The sequence below is a fragment of the Strix uralensis genome, chromosome 3 (genome assembly GCF_047716275.1).
Source record: "Strix uralensis isolate ZFMK-TIS-50842 chromosome 3, bStrUra1, whole genome shotgun sequence".
In the NCBI taxonomy this organism is placed as follows: Eukaryota; Metazoa; Chordata; class Aves; order Strigiformes; family Strigidae; genus Strix; species Strix uralensis.
In genome coordinates, this window is record NC_133974.1 from 117,650,284 (window position 1) to 117,666,941 (window position 16,658).

The 16,658-nt window shown below is 66.7% G+C and overlaps 2 protein-coding genes across 19 annotated transcripts; both read left to right on the forward strand.

Annotated features, from left to right (window-relative positions):
• Positions 1–24: 24 nt before the first annotated feature.
• MRPL2 (mitochondrial ribosomal protein L2) lies at positions 25–1,635 on the forward strand. Its single transcript, XM_074864143.1, has 6 exons — positions 25–283; positions 398–539; positions 622–737; positions 827–937; positions 1,228–1,301; positions 1,391–1,635. The coding sequence occupies exons 1-6, from the start codon at positions 40–42 to the stop codon at positions 1,601–1,603; spliced, it is 900 nt and encodes a 299-aa protein (XP_074720244.1). The 5' UTR covers positions 25–39; the 3' UTR covers positions 1,604–1,635.
• Positions 1,636–2,283: 648 nt separating this feature from the next.
• On the forward strand, positions 2,284–16,576 carry LOC141941420 (cullin-9-like). 18 transcript variants are annotated; one of them, XM_074864128.1, is made up of 29 exons: positions 2,284–2,306; positions 3,109–3,717; positions 4,527–4,681; positions 5,042–5,548; positions 5,688–5,823; positions 6,264–6,454; positions 6,924–7,308; positions 7,541–7,742; positions 8,023–8,230; positions 8,334–8,527; positions 8,658–8,875; positions 9,018–9,249; positions 9,581–9,686; positions 9,985–10,212; positions 10,378–10,468; positions 10,553–10,724; positions 10,929–11,034; positions 11,432–11,527; positions 11,616–11,791; positions 12,269–12,402; positions 12,482–12,658; positions 12,918–13,033; positions 13,485–13,667; positions 14,028–14,185; positions 14,496–14,706; positions 14,812–15,231; positions 15,410–15,527; positions 15,911–16,113; positions 16,194–16,576. In XM_074864128.1, exons 2-29 carry the CDS (start codon positions 3,123–3,125, stop codon positions 16,476–16,478), a joined length of 6,003 nt encoding a protein of 2,000 aa, XP_074720229.1. In that variant the 5' UTR covers positions 2,284–2,306; positions 3,109–3,122; the 3' UTR covers positions 16,479–16,576. The 18 variants fall into 18 exon arrangements, 12 of the variants coding, with proteins under 12 accessions (XP_074720229.1, XP_074720228.1, XP_074720230.1 ...); XM_074864127.1 differs by having other exon boundaries at positions 2,295–2,416; XM_074864130.1 differs by lacking the exon at positions 2,284–2,306 and having other exon boundaries at positions 2,329–3,717; positions 14,812–14,977; positions 15,086–15,231.
• Positions 16,577–16,658: the final 82 nt, after the last annotated feature.

Below are 16,658 nucleotides of genomic sequence, written 5' to 3' on the forward strand. Positions count from 1 at the left end.
CCGCCCCTCCCCTCGGCGCAGGCGCAGAGGGCGGCGGCCATGGCGGCGGGGCTATGCCGCGCCTTCGGGGCGCTTCTGCTTTCGGCTGCGCCGCGTTCCGCCGCCCGGCTCCCCGCCCTGCCCCGCACCCCGCCCGGCCCGCCGTGGGGAGCACTGGCGGCTGCCTGCCGCGGGCTGGGTGCCTCGGCGCCGCGTTGCACCACCAACCCCCTGTGGAAGTGCCGGGTCAAGTACACGGTGCGGCCCGTGGGCATGAAGAAGACGGGTGGCCGTGACCACACAGGTGGGCGGGCGGGGCCCGCGGGCGGGGGGCCGGCGCGGGCCGGGCCCCGCGGCAGGTGCTCGGGGCCGGCGGGGCGGTAGCGGGCCCGCCTGCAGCCGCTCCCGTGTCCCGCAGGCCGCATCCGCGTGCGGGGGATCGGTGGGGGGCACAAGCGGCGGTACCGCATGATCGACTTCCAGCGGCTGCGCTACGAGGAGGGGGCCCCACCACAGCCCTTCACCGAGAAGGTCATCAACGTCCGATACGACCCTTGCAGGCAAGTGTGGGGCACTGGTTCGGCCCCGGGCGGTTGCGCCTGCGTTGAGCCTCCCTGTGCACACCGTGGGTTCTCTGTGCAGGTCGGCTGACATCGCCCTGGTGGCCGGTGGCAACCGGAAGCGCTGGATCATTGCCACGGAGAACATGCAGCCGGGGGACATCATCACGAACTCCAATCACATTGGCAGGATGGCAGGTGCACACCAGGGCCAGGGGCAGCTGCGCCGGCCCTGCCAGGGGCTCATTGGCTGCTCCTTGCCCAGCTCATCAGCTTCTGTCTTCCAGTGTCAGCCAACGAAGGGGACGCCCACCCACTGGGGGCTCTGCCTGTTGGCACACTGATCTGCAACCTGGAGAGCCACCCTGGGAAGGGAGCGCAGTACATCCGGGCAGCTGGTGCGTCTCTGGGCAGGGGACCTCCCATTTGTAGCTGGGTTTGGCTTAGCGCAGCTGGAGAGGAGGGCGGGGGGCACTGCTCTGGGTGGCTAGTGACAGGGAGTTGCTGGCCTCCCTTCTCCTTGTGTCACGGTGCAGGACAGCCCTTCAGAGAGGCAGGGGCAGCTCTGCCCCATTGCTTCTAAGGTCCTGTCCTCAGAAGAAGTTCTGCACAAAGGGCAATGGCACAGGGTGAGATACTTTGTGCTGCTGCTTGGGGCAGCTGCTTCCTCTCCTCTTCCCTGCTGCAGGTACCTGTGGGGTGCTGCTGAGAAAAGTGAATGGGACAGCCATCGTGCAGCTGCCCTCCAAGAGGCATATGCAGGTAGAGGACCCATGCTGTCCCTGACCTGACCACCTGGGCATGTGGCTGTGCATCCCCGGGGAGACCTCCAGCTCTTCTCCGTCCCCTAGGTGCTGGAGACCTGTGTGGCCACAGTGGGCCGCGTGTCCAACGTTGACCATAACAAGCGGGTGATTGGGAAGGCAGGCCGGAACCGCTGGCTGGGCAAGCGCCCGCACACAGGCTTGTGGCATCGCAAGGGCGGCTGGGCTGGCCGCAAGATCAAGCCTCTCCCGCCCATGAAGAGCTATGTCAACCTGCCACGGGTCACGGCACAGCAGTGATGTTGGGGGACAATAAAGCATTCTCCATGCCACTGCTGTCATGTTACTGCTGCCTTTTCTGCATGGGGCCTCAGAGGGTGCTTTCCCCAAGGGACATGACTGTGTTCAGCCCTTGGCCAGAGTTTGGCTTGCAGGAGAGATGACTGTGGGGCTGTGGACTGCCTTGGCTGGAGCTTAGGGTGGGTGGGGGTCTTGGTGGGGTCAAACAGAACTCTGCACGGTTGTGCCAAGCCTGCCTGTGGGACAGCTGGCCTCCTCCCCCAGCTTCAGGTTGTGGAGTAGTGATGGCAAGTGGGCAGCCATGTGGTAAGGCAGAAAGGTGGCTGCGCCCCCAGGGCGACCTGCTGAGCACTGAGGAGCACAGACCTCGCACCTCCCAGCCCCAGTAATGCCCTCGCTGCTCCCCTGTCCCCCCTTCACTCGCTGCGCTACCCTGCTGACCCCCAAGTGCCGTACTGCACCACCCCCGTGGCCCATATAGCCCCCAGCTCTCCCCTGCGGCCCCCGCTGCTCCCTGGTCCTGCCCTGCCCCCAGATCTACGCCGCCCCGGGCCCCCCGGTACCGGACGTCGTCCCCGTCCCCAAAGCTGGGGCTGGGCCGCGGGCGGGAGAAGCTTGTCCCCGCGCGGCTCCCGTCCGGCCGCGCGGCCGCGCATGCCCGCCCGCCCGCCCGCCCGGAAGCGGCGTGGGAGCGGAGCCGGAGGTAACGGCGGGGCGGCCCGGCCCCGTGCGGAAAGCGGTGGGTGGGCTGGGGCCGCGCGAGCGCCGCTGTCCTGAGGCGATCCCGGGCCTTCCGGTTTGGGGAGCCCCGAGGTGAGCCCGCCGGGGAGGGGCTGCGGCAGCCGGGCCAGACCGGGCAGTGCTAGGCGCTTCTCGGTGCCCTGGGAACTCTCGCTTGGCCCACGCTTAGAAGGGGCTTTATTCCTGCCGGCAGCGGGACCTGCCCACGCAAGCCAGTCCCCGGGAACGGGGGTGCGGTGCCGCCCGCCTTTAGCACGCGTGTCCCAGGGACCGGGGCGGCCAGGGCACAGGCCTGTGCCTGGGCTGTGCTTCCAGTCCAGGCTGGGAGATGTGCAGCGGAGCCCTCCAGCACTGCCTTGTGCTGACGCTCAGGGCCAGCATGCAGGCTCCAGCTGGCCAGGGGAGCTGTCAGCACACAGCTGGGCTTTCCAGCTGAGCTTCCAGGGAAAAGCTGCTCTCCTTGGACGCTGCTGTCCGTGTTCCTGCCCTTCCCACAGCCCGTTTAGCAGACCAAAGATCGCTATGCCCCATTATCTTGTTGCTTCATGCGTGCTGTTTTCCAAAGAGAAGATGACTACTTCAGTAGTCTTGCGTTAGGGGGTTACGGCACTGACCTTGAGTACAGCCAGTACAATAGCACATTTTATTTGTTACACTGCCATGCTACAAGCACTGTCACCCATGGGACCATAGATTTCTAGCTGTAGCAAAGCCCATGCCTCAGTCACCTCTCCCCAGCTCCTGCTTCCCCTCTGTCTCTGCAGGCACGTTTCCTGTCATGGTGAACGAGAAGCATAATGGCAACCTGCTTGTGCACCTGGGAGCCAAACTGCAGGCCTACCCGGAGGAGCTGCTCCGGCAGCGGCGAGGCCACGACGGCCAGCCCGAGTACCTGGTCCAGTGGAGCATCGTCAGCTTGGAAGAGAGAGCAGCGGGAGGCAGCAGTGGCTCCTCTGCAGAGACCAAGCCGGAGAACATCTCGATGTGGATGTCTGCAGAAGAGGTCTGTGCCAGCTGCCCGGCGCTGCTGGGCAAGAGGAGGCTGGAAGGGCAGTGGGCGAAAGAGGAGAAGGCAGCCAGCCCGTTTGCTGCAGATGTCCCGCTGGATGAAGCCTCCCTGCTGGAGATGAAGGCTGATGTCAGGAGCCTGGTGCAGCGAGCTGGCCGGCAGATGGCCGAGAGTGGGGCCCCCGAGTCCTCCATCCTCAACACCATCCACGTGCTGAGCGCGTACGCCAGCATCGGCTCGCTGGCGGGTGCCTTCAAGGAGACGGGAGCCCTGGACTTGCTGATGAAGATGCTGTGCCACAAGGAGAAGCAAATCCGCCGCAGCGCCGGCAAGATGCTGAGGGCCCTGGCTTCGCATGATGCAGGTGGGGGCTGCTACTGCTCAGTGCCCCTGAGGAGGTGCTGCTGGGCAGCTGGAGGGTGCCAGTCCTTTTGCAGGCGTGGGATGCCTGGGAAGAGTGTGTCTTGGGGCTTGTTGGCAAAAGGGGAAGAATCGGAGTGGAGCTTCCAAGCGGCTCCTTGATTGTAGTTGTCTGGGGTGCTCTAAGACTTGGGAGCTCTTTTCCCCGACGGGCTCCTGAGCTGGGATGCTGATTAACTGTTAGGAGGACTTGTGGCAAGAGGCTTGGCAGGGCATTGGGGTGTCTCTGCTGCATGCTTTGAGTTGGGAAGGCTCTGGCCTGTTCTTGGCAGGGAGCCTTTTGTCAGGCCCTGGGGGTAGAGCCTGGTCCTCACCCTGTCCTCTCATCTGAGAGGAGCTGCCAGAGCTTGGAAGTGCCGGGTGAGGCTTGGGTGCACCTGGAAGGTTGCTGGTGCTGGTGTGTCCCTCGGAGATCCGGCTTTCCCTGTCCTAGTGCCCGAGTTCATGTGGCTCTCCAGTGGGGCAGATGGGGGGCTGATTCAGTTAAAGCTTAACTTCTTTCTTCCCTGGAACCCTGTTCTGGAGTCAGTTATTTGGGGCTGCTGCTTTGGGGGAATTTTGCAGCTTTAGGGGTGGAAAAAATGCGATGTTATTCAGTGGAGCAAAATGTTGCCAATCCAGATGAAAGGACAGAACATGGTTCTAGGTTACAGTGAGCAACAAAGCTGTTCATTGCCTGCGAGTCTCTCGCACAGGCAGGGTGGGGTGAGGGTTATCTTTATGGGGCCTGAAGAGTTTGTCTTGTTGTTGCAGGGAGCTGGGCCTATGTCCTGCTGTCCCTGAGCCAGCAGGATGACATTGAGCAGCACATGGACTTCGACAGTCGCTACACCTTGCTGGAGCTGTTTGCTGAGACAACATCCTCTGAAGAGCACTGCGTGTCCTTTGAGGGGATTCACCTTCCCCAGGTAGCGTCAGGCCCTGCCAGCCCTGGGCCTGTGGGCTCTAGGGGTCAGGAGGGATGAGAGTGGGGGGCCAGAACTGGTGTCCTTGTTTGGGACAGGAGGGTAGTTGGCAGTGGGCAGCTGGGCAGGACTGGGTGTTGGGAGAGGGGGCACAGGATCTGGGCCTGGCTTGAGGCTGGGGGTGGTGGAGAGGCATGTGGAGAGCCTTGTCTCTGAGCAGGGAAGTGAGGGTGGGCTGCGAGGTTCCTGCTGCTTCTTGCTGGTTCGGAGCTATCATGGGAGCCTGACTGCGGACGAGCTGGTGGCTTGGAGAGAGCTGGAGGCACTCTGCAGGCTAGAGTCTGACAGCCGTGCTTGTTGCAGATCCCCGGGAAGCTGCTGTTCGTCCTGGTGAAGCGCTACCTGTGTGTCACTTCTCTTATGGAAAAGCTCAGCAGTGGTGTGGAGCAGGAGGACTGCGCTGTGCCCAGCCTGCCCACTGAGGAGAGGAGCCGTGTGAGGCAGGAGTTTGAGTTCAGCATGGCTATGGCAAACCTCATCTTGGAGCTGGTGCACGTGATGGGCTGGGACCACAGCCACAAGCCAGAGCTGCTGCCCCAGCAGGAGCTGCGGCCTCACACCACCCACTCCATCTTCCAGCACAGGGCCACATCCTACAATGCTGTTCAAGCAGCCCCCGCTCCCCCACCAAAAGAGCCCAGCATCTTCAAGACGCGCTCAGCCTTCCCAAGCCGCAGCAGCTATGTGGAGTATGTGCAGGCAAACCTGGTGCGTGGCATGCGGGTGCGCATGCTGGAGGACTACGAGCAAGTCAGCGCGGGTGACGAGGGTGACTTCCGCCAGAGCAACGACGGCACACCGCCCGTGCAGGTATCCTCTGCGGGGACGGCACGGCCGGGCAGGGGCCTGTCTGCTCTGGTGTGCTGCAGGAAGCGTGCAGCCTTCTGCGGAGCAGTGGGGTGGGACTTGTCTTTCCTCAGCTGGGCATGTGTTGGGCTCTCCTCCTCAGGTGTATTGGCAAGCCCTGGGCTGTACGTACTGGGTTCACTGGCACATGGTGGAGATCATTGGCCCTTCTGGGCAAGAGGAGCCTGAGGGCCAGGAGAAGGTGTCCACCCTGGCACGCAACCACAAACCAGCAGCAGGTGAGGAACCTGTCAGCTGGGCCTGCAGCTGTTCTCCTCACCTTCTACAGCTGCACGGGGGCACTGTGGATTCTGCTGGTGCTGGGTGTCCAAGTGCGTTGCCCTGGCTGGCCCAGGCACTGTGGGAACAGATGTGGGGAGCAGTGATCTAGAGATGCCTATTTGGAGCATGTGCTTTTCCTGTTCTACAGCCCAGAGAGGCTCAAGTGAAGATGGTAATCCCCATCTCTACAGCTTCTGGGGTCTCCTCCCAGCACGCTCCCTGTCTCTCGCTGCCTTCCTGTCACCTCCCTGTCTCACAGCCGGCAGTGGGATAGTGGGGGCCTCTTCTGCCCAGACAGTCCCCATGAGCCCTTTCCTTGGGGCACGTGGGGTGTGCAGCAGAGGATGGGGGAATTGGCAGAGCTGACAGTGCCCTTCCTTGCTCTGCTGTCCTGCAGTTGCGCAGCCGTTTTTCTGCAAGCCCTCTGGGGGGCTGTACTCTCTGCCTTACCTGGGAGAGCAGCCGAGAAAGGCTGCAGAGGCGCTGAGCCGTGCCGAGTGGTGGGAGCTGCTCTTCTTCGTGAAGAAGCTGGAAGCACAGGAGCAGAAGGAGATCGCCTGTCTCATCCAGCAGGCCCAGGGAGAGCAGGTACGGGCCAGAACCTGTGGTGTGGAAATGGGAGAATGTTAGGAAGGGGACTGGGCCCGAAGGAGGAGATGGCGAGCGTGAGCTGTGCAGGGGCAGCCTGACTGGAGCCAAAATGGGACTGAAATGGGAAGGTGAGTGAGGGATGGCAGAAGTGCGGGGAGCTGGGCACAGCAAAGGGGTGAGGCGAGATGAGAGGAAACGCAGCCTGCCATGACCCGGGAAGAGTGACTGTGTCCAGCGAGGTCTGGGTAGGTGAGGCAAGGCCATGGGGTGACTCTGCCACTTGCGGTTGTGGGGTGAGTGCAGGCAGGAGGTCTGGGCTGGGGACAGCCAGGGGAGTGTGGCACTGGGGAATGGCCCTGGGGGCCTCTGGCAGTGCAGCCTTTCTGTCCGTTTGGGCACTGGCCATCACAAGGGGCGTGGGATCCGTGGTGAGTCCATGAGGGTTAACTTGACCCCGTCTGTCCAGCTGTCGGAGGTGGATGAAGAAGCCCTGATCCAGCTGTCGGTACCTGCAGAGCTGGCCCAGAAGGTGCTGCAGGTCTTGGAGAAGCGGTGCCAGGGCAGCACTCGCCGTGACCTGTGTGGCTCCCACGTCTACGCCAAATACTTCCTCAGCAGGGGGGCCGAGCAGGACGTCAGGGGGAGCGCCGCGGTGTGCTCGAAGGGTGCCGGCTGCAGGAGCGCTGGCCCTGAAGCCGCGATGGCCAAGGCAGCGCAGGAAGACCTTTCCGCAGCCACAGTGCCGCCCCGAGCCCCTGCTGCAGTGGTGAAGTCGGATTCCCAGCTGTTCAGCGAGCTCCTTGAGAAGGAAGGGCTGTTCTTCCCAGAGATGATGGAGGAGCAGATCAAAGGTAACGGCCTGCTACGTGCTGGGGCACATGCGTGGTGCTGGAGGCGGCATCGTTGCCTCTGTGGAGGAAGGCTCTGGGGCAGGGCACGGGAGGCCAGGCACCCAGAGGTTGCCTGGGGAGCGGGGGCGGGGGGTGCCTGTGGGTGGTGGGTCTGTGGGTGCGTGGCACCGTGGGAGGTGCTGGGGGTGTAACTGCTGCCCTGACGCCCGTGTCCCTGCCTCCCTCCCGCCAGTGCTGGGCAGCTCGGAGGGGATGAGCGAGAGGGGCTCGCTGGCCAAGGTTGCAGCTGTGGTGGACGTGATCCAGAGCGGCAGCTCAGAGGTGGGGCTGCGCTTAGCTGGGCTCAAGCACATCATGGAGATCCTGGAGGAGGAGCCTGAGTCTGAGGAGCAAGTCAGCAAAGCCCAGGGTGGGCTCGGGACCAGGAGTGTTGGGTGAGCCGTGGGGTGTTGCACACCCCTCCTGCTGGCTGTGTGGGACGCTACTGGAGGTGGGAGTGCAGGAGGTGGCAATGGAAGTGCGAAGGCCGGCATGTGCCTGCATGCTCGGCCAGAAGACGGGTGGATCTTGTGTCCTCTGGTCCCAGGCAGGCTCATTCCTGGGGCTGACCCAGCTTCTGTGGAGCCACGTGGGCAGGGAAGAGGTGGCTGACAGGGCCCTGGATGCCAGGGGTAGTGCGAGGAGGCTCCTCCTGAGGTGTCCTGTCCCATGCAGGGAGAAGCTGGTGAAGGTGGCAGTGGAGCTGCTGAGCGCTGAGGTGGCAGAGAAGGCCCTGGTGGTGGTGACGCTGCGGCTGCTGGCCATGCTCATGGCGAAGTACGACTGGCGCGTGGCATTTGCCACGGAGGGCGGCGTGCGGGCTGTGCTGGCCTGCATGCAGCAGCACGCCGCCTCCGCCCTGGTGCAGCAGGCCGGCCTGGCAGTGAGTGTGGCGGGGGGACGCTGTAGGTGGGCGGTCAGGGTGCAGGCTCGCCCGGATGTGGCAGGGATGCCCGCTGCCCTCCTGACTGCTGTTGGCCTTGCAGGCCCTGAAGGTGCTGGTGGGAGCTGTGGCCAGCGAGCCAGGAGGTGCCGGTGGGAAGCCCTCGCCCCTGAACCACGCCGATGCGCAGATGATGCGGGAGATCTTTGCCAGCATCGGCTCTGCCTCCAGCGAGGGCTTGGCGAGCCTGCTGAGTGTCATCCCTGCGGCCGTGAGCACCCTGCAGAGGGTCCCAGGGTAGGGGCAGAGTGAGGACGGCAGCTGGGGGCGGGGAGACCCTCGGCCAAGGCAGGCGGGTGGCTTGAGGGTGCAGGGGAGGCTCTGTGCTGGGGGGGAGCTAGGCGCCCGCATTGCTCTGTCCCTGCAGAGGCTCGTCAGGCGTGCGGAACGGCTTGCTGGTGGTGAACATGCTGATCGATGGCCACCGGGGCCTGGCAGAGCAGCTGGCAGGCCACGATCTCGCCACGGTGCTGCAGAGCTGCTGGTGGGATGGGCAGAGCTCCAGCTGCCCTCACGCGATGCTGGCCCTCGGCGTGATCAACCGCCTCGCGGAGCACCGGCTGCCCCTGGGCCTGGAGACGGCAGGTAGCTGCCGCCCGTGCCCCCCGCTGTGCCACGGCCCCGTGGGTGCAGCGGGCAGGGCTGCCTCACCTGCCAGGTCAGAGCACCCCACTGGTGCCTCTCCTGCAAGCGGCTGGGCCGGACCCGCGTGTCGTTGTCCTGGCAGGCAGAGAGGCCCCGCTGGACCTGAGGGATGTGCGGCCGCTTCTGAGCAGCGTGGGGGATGGCACGTTGTCCAAGGACGTGGTGGTGGCCCTGGATCGGCAGCTCTGCAGTGAAGGTGCCGTCCCCTCTGGCGAGGCGTCCCAGCTGCTGCAGGACCACAGATGCTTCAGGCTGCTGCTGCGCAGCTTTGAGCTGCTGGGGGCGGAGAAGGCCGTGAGCCTGAGCGTCCTCAGGTGGGTCCGGGGGGATCTGTCGGGGGTCCGGGGCCTCCCCAGCAGGTGGGGGGGGTGGGGTGGTGGTGCTGGAGGGACAAGGCGCACGGTGGTGGGTCCTGGCGGGGCGGCTGTTCTTCAGCAGGGGCAGGTGCCCCCCAGCACATATGCAGGTGCTGACTGGGGTCCTGGGGCACAGGGATGTACGGGGGCAGCGCAGCGCACGCCTGGGTGCTGGCGGGAGCCGTGGCTCTCTGTCCCTGTGGGGTGCTGGCCTTCCAGGTGGGGCAGGTCTGCCTGTGGCGCTGCTGTCTGAGTGCAGCGGCCTGAGTGGGCCCCCTCTGCCACTCAGGATCCTGAACAAGTTCCTGGACGCTTACCAGGAGGGTGTGCTGCCCTGGCACGAGTGTGTGGAGCCCTGTTTGTCCTCCCTGAGTGCCCACAGCAGCGACCGGGAGGTGAGGGGGCCCCGGGACTCCCAGCAGGCCGGGGCGGCTTTGCTGGTTGTGCCGTGCGTCGTCTGGGCCCGGCGCTGGCGAAGCTGCAGCCCGGCCTCGTTGAGGCCGAGGTGCTGGGAGAGGTGGGGGGTGTCGTGGCTGTGGCCGCGTCCCGGTGGCTGGCGTGCCCGGCCAGGCTCTGGCAGGCACTGCTGCAGCGTCGGGGCGGAGGGCGGGAAGGGAGCACTGCAGCACCCTGCTGCTGCGGCCTGGGGGCTCCCAGCACCGGCCCGGCTGCTCAGGGCTGCCCGCTCCGCAGGTGGTGCAGGAGGCGGTTGGCTTCCTGCACCGCCTGGCCACCGCCAGCAAGGACTGCGCGGTGGCGATGTGCCGCGTGGGCGCCCGCGAGGCTCTGTCCAAAGCCCTGGACAAGCACAGCACGGCTCTGTCGCTGGCGCCGGCCCTGCTGGACCTGGTGACTGACTGCGAGAAGTACGCCAGCCTCTACAAGAAGCTGACGACCAGCATCTTGTCCGGCTGCATCCAGGTGGGCCTGGGGAGGCCCGGCCGTGCTGGGGCTCTGGGTCCAGGGGCCGTCCGGCTGTTCCCAGCGCCGCAGGGCAGCCTTCTGCCCTCTGCCTGCCACAGCCCTGTGGCGGGCGAGGGGAGGAGGCGCCAGGACCGCCGGTCAGAGCCTCGCCCTGTCCCATAGCTGGTCCTGGGGCAGATTGAGGAGCACCGCCGGAGCCACCGGCCCATCAGCATCCCCTTCTTTGACGTTTTTCTGCACAACCTGTGCCGAGGTGAGTGCAGGGAGCAGGAGCTGGGCCCCTGTGCTCAGCAAGTGTTGGCCGGGCGGCTAGAGGCTCCGGGCGCTCTCCCCACAGGCTCCAGCGTGGAGGTGAAGGAGGATAAGTGTTGGGAGAAGGTGCAGGTCTCCTCCAACCCCCACCGAGCCAGCAAGCTCACGGACAGAAACCCCAAGACCTACTGGGAGTCAAACGGCAGCACCGGCTCCCACTTCATCACTGTGCACATGCAGTGTGGTGTGGTGGTCAGGTGAGGCGGGTCCGGGGGGAGCCTTGGGGCCGGGAGGGCCAGTGGCTGCATGGGGAGGGGAGGGCTGTGGTGATCAGTGCGAGCCCTGCCCCAGTGGTCCCCATCCTGGGGGTTGCTGGATGCGGGCAGCAGCGTGTGGGGCTGGCGGGGGCTGGGGCGGGGAGGTGGTGCCTGCTGGGCAGCACCGTGTGTGCTGTGCTGCAGGGAGATGAGCATGCTGGTGGCCAGCGAGGACTCCAGCTACATGCCGGCCCGTGTGGTGGTGCTGGGGGGAGACAGCCCTGCCGCCATCAGAACGGAGCTCAACGCGGTGAGTCGGGCCTGGGCTGCTCAGACCCCAGGGCCCCACGGGAGCGGTGGGCTGGTCCTTGCTGTGCCCTGTGAAGGTCTCGCCCTGGTGCGGGGCCCTGGGAGGTGCCCCCCGCGGAGGTGGGGATGGCAGGAGCTGGGCTGCGGGAGCCTCCTCCTGGCTGTTGGCAGCAGGTGCTGGAGGCTCGGGCACGGGCAGCCCTGCGGGCCAGGCTGCAGCAGGCTGGTGTTGTGGGGCTGTGAGCCAGAGCGGGGCCCTGGCGGGGGGTGCCCTGTGGCTGCGTAGGGGCTGCTGGGGAGGCGAGAGGCACCGGCTTTATCGGGGGGTGGCCAGGGGAGCGTGCGGGGTGGTTGGCGCTCGCTGCCTGGCGTGCTGAGGGCTCGCTGTCTGGCTGCAGGTGACCATCCTGCCCTCGGACAGCAGAGTGATCCTGCTGGAGAACATGACCCGCTTCTGGCCCGTCATCCAGATCCGGGTGAAGCGGTGCCAGCAGGTAGGGGAGCAGGGGGCGGGGCCGGGGAGTCGGCAGCGTGGGGCGTCGGGGCCGTGCCTGTGGAGCTGAGGGTCACGCTGTCCCGCAGGGCGGCATTGACACGCGGGTACGTGGCATCGAGGTGCTGGGTCCCAAGCCCACGTTCTGGCCCATCTTCAAGGAGCAGCTGTGCCGGCGGACGTTTCTCTCCTGCACTGCTCAGGCTCACGCCTGGTGCCAGGAGATCTGCCGGGACCGGGGGCAACTGCTGCAGCTCTTTGGCAGGTGAGCTGTCTCCTGGCTGCGCTGTCACATCCCCAGCGTCCCAGAGCCTGGGGGCACGGTGCTGGCAGCCGGTGAGGGGACTGCAGGGCTGGGAGAGGAGCAGCCGTGTGCCCTGCCTGGACAGGGAGGGGCCCTGGCTCCTCCCTGGCCACCGATGGTCCCAGAGGGCCAGGGCCACCTTGGGGTCCCCCAGGTTTAAGCTGGGCACAGGGGCTGGTGCATCCTGACCAGGCAGAGGTGGGATCTCGTGGGTGCAGGCACTGCCCAGCCCCCCAGTTTGGCGGGGGCCGCGAGGGCCCCAAGACCCAGCACGGGCAGCGAGGGGGCCCTGGCTGCTGGGGGCAAGCGGGGCTGCTGAGCTGTCATGCCTGGCAAGGGGCAGGGCAGGGAGCGACCGCTGTGCTCTGCTTTCCCACGTCCGCCCCAGCCGTCGGCAGGTGCCCGGCAGTGCCATATGCTGCTCGGTCGCTGTTGCAGGCTGAACCGGGCGCTGCGGCACGAGCAGGGCTTCGCTGACCGCTTCCTTCCTGATGACGAGGCAGCCCGGGCCTTGGGCAGGACCTGCTGGGAGGCCCTGGTGACCCCCTTGGTGCAGAGCATCACCAGCCCAGGTACCCTGCGCTCTCCCGGGCCAGTCGGCGCCGTGCCCCAGGCTGAGGCACCCCGCTCTGAGCCTGGCTGGCCTCGCAGACCCCCAAGGCGTCAGCCCCCTGGCCTGGCTGCTGAGCGAGTACCTGGAGCGCGTGGAGCTGCCGCGTCACGCCCCGAGCCACGGCACTGCCTTTGGTTCCCGTGTGCGGCGCCTGACCCAGCTCCTGGTGCACGTGGACCCCGGCAGCCCCGAGCCAGAGGAGGCAAGGGCAGCTGGTGAGCAAGGGGCTGCCCGCCGGTGGGAATGGGACTGGGTCGGGGGTGGTTCAGAGCACCAGGCCGTGGCCGTGGGGATGCGCTGGGGAGCTCTGGGGACTGCCCGGTGGTGCCTGAAGCCGGGGAGGGCTCGTGGCCGTGCCCCCCCAGTGGCATCTCCTCTGCTCGGTGCCCCACAGGCAGAGGGGGAGGCTGCTGTGGGTCAGGGTGCAGGGCCTGCCCACGGAGCTGCACTGAGCCCGGGGCTGTCCCTTGGCAGGCAGGAAGGAGGGGAAGAACAAGGAGGTGCCGACCAGGGCTGCGAAGGTGGCAGTGGAGAAGCCGAGCGGCCTGTGGGGCATCTCACGGTGCTGGCGTGGCGTGGTGCAGCAGCAGGTAGAGCTGGGAGGGCTGGCTGTGGGGGCCGGGGAGGGCGCGTGGGACCCTGCCCGGGGTGGGTGTAGGGGGGAGCGGGGCCTGACAGTGCACAGGGAGGGTGCGGGGCTGTACCTGGCCTCCGTGGCATGGAGGGGTGTGGGGACAGCCCTGCCGCACTTGCCACCCTGGCAGGGCTCAAGTGCCAGCCGAGGTGTTGGGCTACTTCTTTCCTACCAGGCAGCTGCTGGGCTTCTGTCCCGCCCCTCAGCCCCTGCCCAGCCCTCGGGGCTGCGCTCTCGGCTCTCCACCAGCTGTCAGTAGTCGGCGAGGACGCTGGGGCCTCTTGTCGGCCCCTGGCCAGTGCCTGGGCAGTTGGTGGTGGCAGAGTGAATCAGGGGCGGCGGACGTTCCCACGGGACAGGGGCACATCCCGTGTTGGGACTCACCGCTCTCATGGCGCGTCCCGCAGGTGTGGCGGTTCCTGGAGGCGGCGGGGCAGGCGCCGGACCTCGTGGAGCGATACTGCAGGCTGTACCAGCGCCTGCGCGGTGCCACGGAGGAGCTCTTTGGGCAGCGGGCCGCCTTCGTGCTGGCTCTGGGCCAGGGCTTCGCGGGGGCTTTGCTGCAGCTCCCCTTCCTTGCTGCCCTGCACGTGAGTCAAGGCAGTGGGGCACCAGTGCCGGGGCCCCGCTGGCCCCGGGCCCAGGCTGGGGAGGCGGCCCCGGCCCGCGGCACCGGGATGAGCTCCGGCTGGGCGCTGTCCTGGCCCCCAGCGAGCCCCGGAGCCCGGCCCTGTGGTCGCCCTGGATGGTGCCCAATGATGGGTGTGCGGCGCTTGGCACGGCACGGCCCCAGCCCCGGTGCGCTCCTGCCTCGGGCTGGTGCCTGGGCACCCTCAGCCCCTGCCCGAGAGCCCCAGGGTTTCCTGGCTGCTCCCTCTGGGACATTCACCTGGCCCGGCCCTGCGGCCACCCGGCGAGCCCCCGCCGCAGCCAGCCCTGTCTCTCCGCAGGTGAGCGAGCAGTTTGCCCGCTACCTTGACGGGCAGGTCCAGGAGCTCCACGGGACTGCGGGCAGTGCAGAGCCGCTGCAGCGGCTGCAGCAGATCCTGGAGCCCTTCGTCGTCTTCAGTGGCCTGGAGCTCGCCCACACCTTCGAGCACTTCTACCGGTGAGGGGTGTCATGTCTCCACGGGCCAGAGGGCCTGGCGTGGCAGGGGAGGCACGGGCGGTGCTGGGCCGGGCCTGACCTGACAGCGGTGCTCCTGCTTTGCTTTTCCCGGTGGCTCGGGCATGTGGAGGGAAGGGCCGAGAGGGCCCGTGGGTGCTGCCCGTCTGCGGAGGCACGTTCCCTGCTGGTGATGGGGCGGGGAGGCACCGCGGGGGGAGGCCAGAGCCGGGGCTGTCTCTGTCTGCCGGCGGGTGGCCGATGGCCACGGGGCTCAGGCCGGCCCCTGACCCGACGCTGGCGGCTGTGGCAGGCACTACCTGGGCGACCGGCTCCTGGCACAAGGGCCGTCTTGGCTGGAGGGAGCCGTCGTGGAGCAGATCGGGCTGTGCTTCCCCAGCCGCTTCCCCCAAGAGATGCTGAGCAACTTGGCTGAGTCAGAGGAGCTGCAGCGGCAGTTTTACCTCTTCCAGCTGCAGGAGCAGGACAGGCGGCTGCTGGAGCTGGATGTGGGCCTGGACGAGGTGAGAGCGCTGCTGGGGGGATGGGGGGGAGGCTGGGGGCTGCCCCCCCTTCCTCACAGGGGTCCTGGGGACTGTCCTGAGCCGCCCTCGCATCCATGTGCCCAGGCAGGAGGGACGGCCTCGGTGGCAGATGTGCCAGAGGTGAAGGTGCTGGCCCTGTCCCCGCGCTGCTGGCCCGTTTCCCCGTTCTGCTACATGGATGAACCCAGGAGGTTTTTCTCGGTGGCGCTGAGCTCCCCTCTGGACGAGTTTGCTGACTTCTGCCGGCAGAGTGAGTGTGGTGGCAGCGGGCGCGGGTCTCAGCAGGGAGTGCTGGGGCGTGCTGGGAGTGCCCGGCAGGGCTGGCCCCCGGCCCTGGTGCTGACGCTGGCTCTGGTAGGCCAGAGCCAGCAGGGCTGGGGGTGCACAAAGCCACGGCGGTTGCAGTGGACGTGGCTGGGCCACGCTGAGCTGCATTTTGGCGACTGCGTCCTCCACGTGTCCACGCTGCAGATGTACATCCTGCTGCGCTTCAACAGCGCCGAGGTAGGAGCCGGGGCCGCGGTGGGCTGAGGGAGGCCGCGGGTGCTGGAGCGCGGCAGGGCTGTGCCCTCCCTTCCGGCGGGGTCTTGGGCGGTGTTTGGGGCACAGGCCCCCCCTCGTTTGGCTGGGCCTGCAGCTGGCGGGTCTGGGCCGGCTGTTCCCCTCCCGCGCCCTCCCGCAGGAGGTGGCTGTGGAGGCCCTGCTGCAGGCTACGGGGCTCCCTGCTGAGCTGCTGCACCACGCGCTGACGCCGCTGACCCAGGGCGAGGGCGTCCTGGTGCGGAACTGCGCGCTGGGAGGTGAGCGTGGGGCTGGGGCACCCCGGGGAGGTGCTGGTCTGAGCCCCGAGTGGGTGCTGGGGTAGGGGGGTGTGAGCTTGTAGGGGAAGCGAGGGGCCTGGAGTGAGTCTGTCGGAGCTCGGGGCGTGGGTCTGCGTGTGGAGCATCTGCGAGGCCCCGCGTGGGGCTGGGGGTGGCGCGTGGGGCTGGGGCATGGGTCAGCGTGGGGGGTTGGGGACCAGGGCCAGGGGTTGCGAGTGCAGCTGCTGCTCGGGGCCATGTGTAGGGGGGGAGGACAGGGCCAATGCCTGTGCAGGCAGGGTTGGGTCCGGCAGCCACACGTGTGTCCTGGGGCTCCTTCAGGGCCCAGCTCAGGGCTTGGCTGACCCTGGGTCGGGTGCCAGCTCCAGGTGCGCTGCGGCTGAACCAGGCGGCCCTGGCCCGTGCCTCTGGCCGCCACCTGAGGCTGCTGCCCCGGCAGAGGTACCTCCGGGCAGAGAGGGCTGAGGTCAGCGCCCTGGAAAGGAAGAGGAACGTCCTCTGCTGCCTCATCACCCGCATCCTCAAGGTGGAGAAGCAGCTCCACACTGACAACCTGGTGTTTAGGGTACGAAGGGCTTGAGGGGTAGAGAGGGGCTGCCTGGGCGCTGCGCTGCACTGCAGTGTGGGGCTCCCTTGGTGCTGTAGGTGATTGATGCCTGTCAGAAGGGCGAGTTGGGGCCAGGGCTGCAGTTCCTGAGCTTCTGCTGCCACAGCGTGGATGTACTGTCCTGTGTCCTGCACCTGCTGAACCAGGGCTATCTCCGGCGCCAGGAGGAGAGGCCTCAAGTCTTGGAATACATCTCTGCTGAACCCACGACACCCCCTGCCTCCCAGGTCCAGCCCCAAGTTGCCTTCCAGACTGTAGAGATCAAGATGGCAGCAGGCCCAGCCACTGCCGAAAGGAGACAGACTTTTTCCACCTTCAGGTAGACAAGGACCTGGATGGGCTGGAAGGACGCAGGCTGGGTCCAGTCTGTCTCTCCCTGACTACTTGTGGGTTTTATTTTAAATAAATGAGCCAAGCTCCACCCAGTCCCAGTTAGTAGCCTGTCAGAGAGCTCAGCTGGCCCATAGCATTGCTGTGCCCAGGGAGCCCCAACAGCTGTGCTT

What these genes read in the sequence shown, in the direction of transcription:
- MRPL2 (XM_074864143.1), top strand. Translation starts at nt 40, where the DNA reads ATGGCGGCGGGGCTATGCCGCGCCTTCGGGGCGCTTCTGCTTTCGGCT. An exon ending in TCACATTGGCAGGATGGCAG is followed by an intron (nt 738 to 826) that starts GTGCACACCAGG and finishes TCTGTCTTCCAG; the next exon opens with TGTCAGCCAACGAAGGGGAC. An exon ending in CCTCCAAGAGGCATATGCAG is followed by an intron (nt 1,302 to 1,390) that starts GTAGAGGACCCA and finishes TCCGTCCCCTAG; the next exon opens with GTGCTGGAGACCTGTGTGGC.
- LOC141941420 (XM_074864125.1), top strand. Translation starts at nt 3,060, where the DNA reads ATGCCTCAGTCACCTCTCCCCAGCTCCTGCTTCCCCTCTGTCTCTGCA. An exon ending in TCTTGTCCGGCTGCATCCAG is followed by an intron (nt 10,213 to 10,377) that starts GTGGGCCTGGGG and finishes CCTGTCCCATAG; the next exon opens with CTGGTCCTGGGGCAGATTGA. An exon ending in GTGGCGTGGTGCAGCAGCAG is followed by an intron (nt 13,034 to 13,484) that starts GTAGAGCTGGGA and finishes CGCGTCCCGCAG; the next exon opens with GTGTGGCGGTTCCTGGAGGC.